This window comes from Heteronotia binoei, chromosome 14 (genome assembly GCF_032191835.1).
Source record: "Heteronotia binoei isolate CCM8104 ecotype False Entrance Well chromosome 14, APGP_CSIRO_Hbin_v1, whole genome shotgun sequence".
Classification (NCBI taxonomy): domain Eukaryota; kingdom Metazoa; phylum Chordata; class Lepidosauria; order Squamata; family Gekkonidae; genus Heteronotia; species Heteronotia binoei.
In genome coordinates, this window is record NC_083236.1 from 64,374,736 (window position 1) to 64,377,619 (window position 2,884).

Consider the following 2,884-nt stretch of genomic DNA (forward strand, 5'->3'; position numbering starts at 1 on the left):
TCGCCTGAGCGGAATCTTAATGCCCACAGAGCCTTGACCTTCTGCCGCGTTGCCAGCTGCCGATTCTCTTGTTTGCTTCCAGCGCTTTGGCCGCTTGTCAGCCAGAGCCCCACCCTCCGGGCCTGCCTCTCTCGCTTCTCATTGGCGGCTTCCCTTTCAATCCGGCGAGGGTTTCCTGGATGAGACATGGCTGCAGAGGGAGAGGCGAGCCCTGCAAGAGCGGCAGCCGTGAGCCCTGCGGTAAGAGCCTCCTCTTCCTCCACCTCTTCCAGCTGGGGGCAGCTGCCTGCCTGAGCCTGGCCTTTCTCGGGCTGCGGCATGGTGGGAAACCCCCACTTTACAGGGACCCAGCGCTGGCATCCAGAGCTGCCTCCCCTCCCCCTCTTTCTTTTGGCTCAGAATATGTCTCGGCTTGCAGTGCTATTGCATTAAATGGCGTTGGGCGGTCCTTTTGGAAGACAGCAGGCACGCCCCTTAAGTAGGGGGGCCAGCTCTGGGTTGGAAAATACCTGGAGGCTTGGGGATGGATCCTGGAGAGCAGGGGGGGAATTCTAGCTGGAGCTTCTTTGCATATTAGGCCACCCCCACCACCTATGCAGCCAGTCCTCCAAGAGCCTGCAAGGCTCTTTTTTTGTAAGCTCTTGGAGGATTGGCTGCATCACGGGGTGTGTGGCCTAATATGCAAAGCAGCTCCTGCTAGAATTCCACCCCTACTGGAGAGGGAAGGGGTTGGGGAGGGGAGGGGCCTCGGAGTGGTACAGGGCAATGCAGCCCATGCCTCAAGACAGCCCTTTTCTCCAGGGGTGGCCCAACTTGCTTAATGCAAGAGCCACATTGAATGAAAGTCAGATGTTTGAGAGCTGCAAGACACAACATTCAGATGTTTGAGGGAGGACTTTTTTTTTTGGTAGCAGGAGCACCTTTGCATATTAGGCCACACCCCCTGATGTAGCCAGTCCTCCAAGAGCTTGCAGAGCTCTTCGTACAGGGCCTACTGTAAGCTCTTGGAGGATTGGCTGCATTAGGGGTGTGTGGCCTAATCAGGGCTTTTTTTGCAGCAGGAACTCCTTTGCATATTAGGCCACACCCCCTGATGTAGCCAATCCTCCCAAGAGCTTGCAGGGCTCTTCGTACAGGGCCTGCTGTAAGCTCCAGGAGGATTGGCTACATCAGGGGGGTGGGGCCTAATATGCAAAGGAGGTCCTGCTAGAATTCCTTACAGGGCTCTTCGTACAGGGCCTACTGGAAGCTCCAGGAGGATTGGCTACATCAGGGGGGTGGGGCCTAATATGCAAAGGAGGTCCTGCTAGAATTCCTTACAGGGCTCTTCGTACAGGGCCTACTGGAAGCTCCAGGAGGATTGGCTACATCAGGGGGGTGGGGCCTAATATGCAAAGGAGGTCCTGCTAGAATTCCTTACAGGGCTCTTCGTACAGGGCCTACTGGAAGCTCCAGGAGGATTGGCTACATCAGGGGGGTGGGGCCTAATATGCAAAGGAGGTCCTGCTAGAATTCCTTACAGGGCTCTTCGTACAGGGCCTACTGTAAGCTCTTGGAGGATTGGCTGCATTAGGGGTGTGTGGCCTAATCAGGGCTTTTTTTGTAGCAGGAACTCCTTTGCATATTAGGCCACACACCCTGATGTAGCCAATCCTCCGAAAGCTTACAGTAGGCCTTGTAAGAAGAGCCTTGGTGAGCTTTTGGAGGATTGGCTAAATCAGGGGGTGTGTGGCCTAATATGCAATTGAGTCCCTGCTGGAAGAGAAGCCCTGCTTTTTTAAATATTGGCTGCTTTAGAGGGTAGGTCTTATGGCATTATACCCCCAAATCTGGTGCCTCCCCACCTCCTAATTCAGCAGCTCCAGGCTCCACACCCAAATCGCCAGGAATTTCCCAACGCAGAACTGGCAATCCAGTTAGAATATTGGCTTCTAGCTGCCACTTTTGGTTAATGTTTTTGCATTGTGTGTGTCTGCGCCTAGAAGTCGTGGTGACCTCTGGCGACCGACCCCTACTGGGGGGCTGGAGGAAGTGGCTGAATAAAGCCTGCCTCTGCTTCCCGCCTCTGGTATTCCTTGGAGGTCTCCCATCCAAGTACTTGCCAGAATCGGCCCTGCTTAGCCTCCAAGATCTTGCCCAGTTAAGGCTCATCACTTTTGATTATCTGGGCTATTGCTTTTTCTGTGTTTTTGGTTTGCCAGAAATGCAGTTTCTAACATTTCCAAGTTGCTTTATTGGTGGATTCAGCCTCCTAGCAATGCCTGAAGCGTCCTTTCGGATTGAAAGATTTGGCTGGGTAGCCGTGTTGGTCCGAAGCAGCACGACAAAGTTTGAGCCCTGTGACACCTTTGGTTGTCATAAAAGTGCCAGCGGAGTCGAACTTCCTTCTTCAGATTTTAAAAGAAGATTAACCCAACTTTGTGGTCACACAGCCCTCTCCATACATGTTCATTTCACCCTTTTCATGATGATGATGATGATATTGGAATTATATCCTGCCCTATACTCTAAATCTCAGAGTTTCCCCTCCCCCCACAAAAAAAACAGACACCCTGTAAGGTAGGTGGGGCTGGGAGAGCTCTCACAGAAGCTGCCCTTTCAAGGACAACTCCTACGAGAGCTATGGCTAACCCAAGGCCATGCTAGCAGGTGCAAGTGGAGGAGTGGGGAATCACACCTGGTTCTCCCAGATAAGAGTCCACACACTTAACCACTACACCAAACTGGCTCTTTCAGCCACCCTTTCAAGGACAACTCTGCAAGAGCTATGGCTGACCCAAGGCCATTCCAGCAGCTGCAAGTGGAGGAGTGGGGAATCAAACCCGGTTCTCCCAGATAAGAGTCCGCGCACTTCACCGCTACGCCAAACTGGCATGCAGCACTT

General features: G+C 53.0%; 1 protein-coding gene across 1 annotated transcript in view; it reads left to right on the forward strand.

Moving 5' to 3' along the window:
* The first annotated feature begins 432 nt into the window (after nucleotides 1-432).
* Nucleotides 433-2,884, forward strand: part of USP10 (ubiquitin specific peptidase 10) — a 37,606-nt gene continuing 35,154 nt past the window's right edge. Inside the window, exon 1 of the mRNA XM_060253856.1 lies at nucleotides 433-478. Coding sequence (XP_060109839.1) covers nucleotides 433-478 — 46 coding nt within the window. The remainder of the gene's footprint in view (nucleotides 479-2,884) is intronic.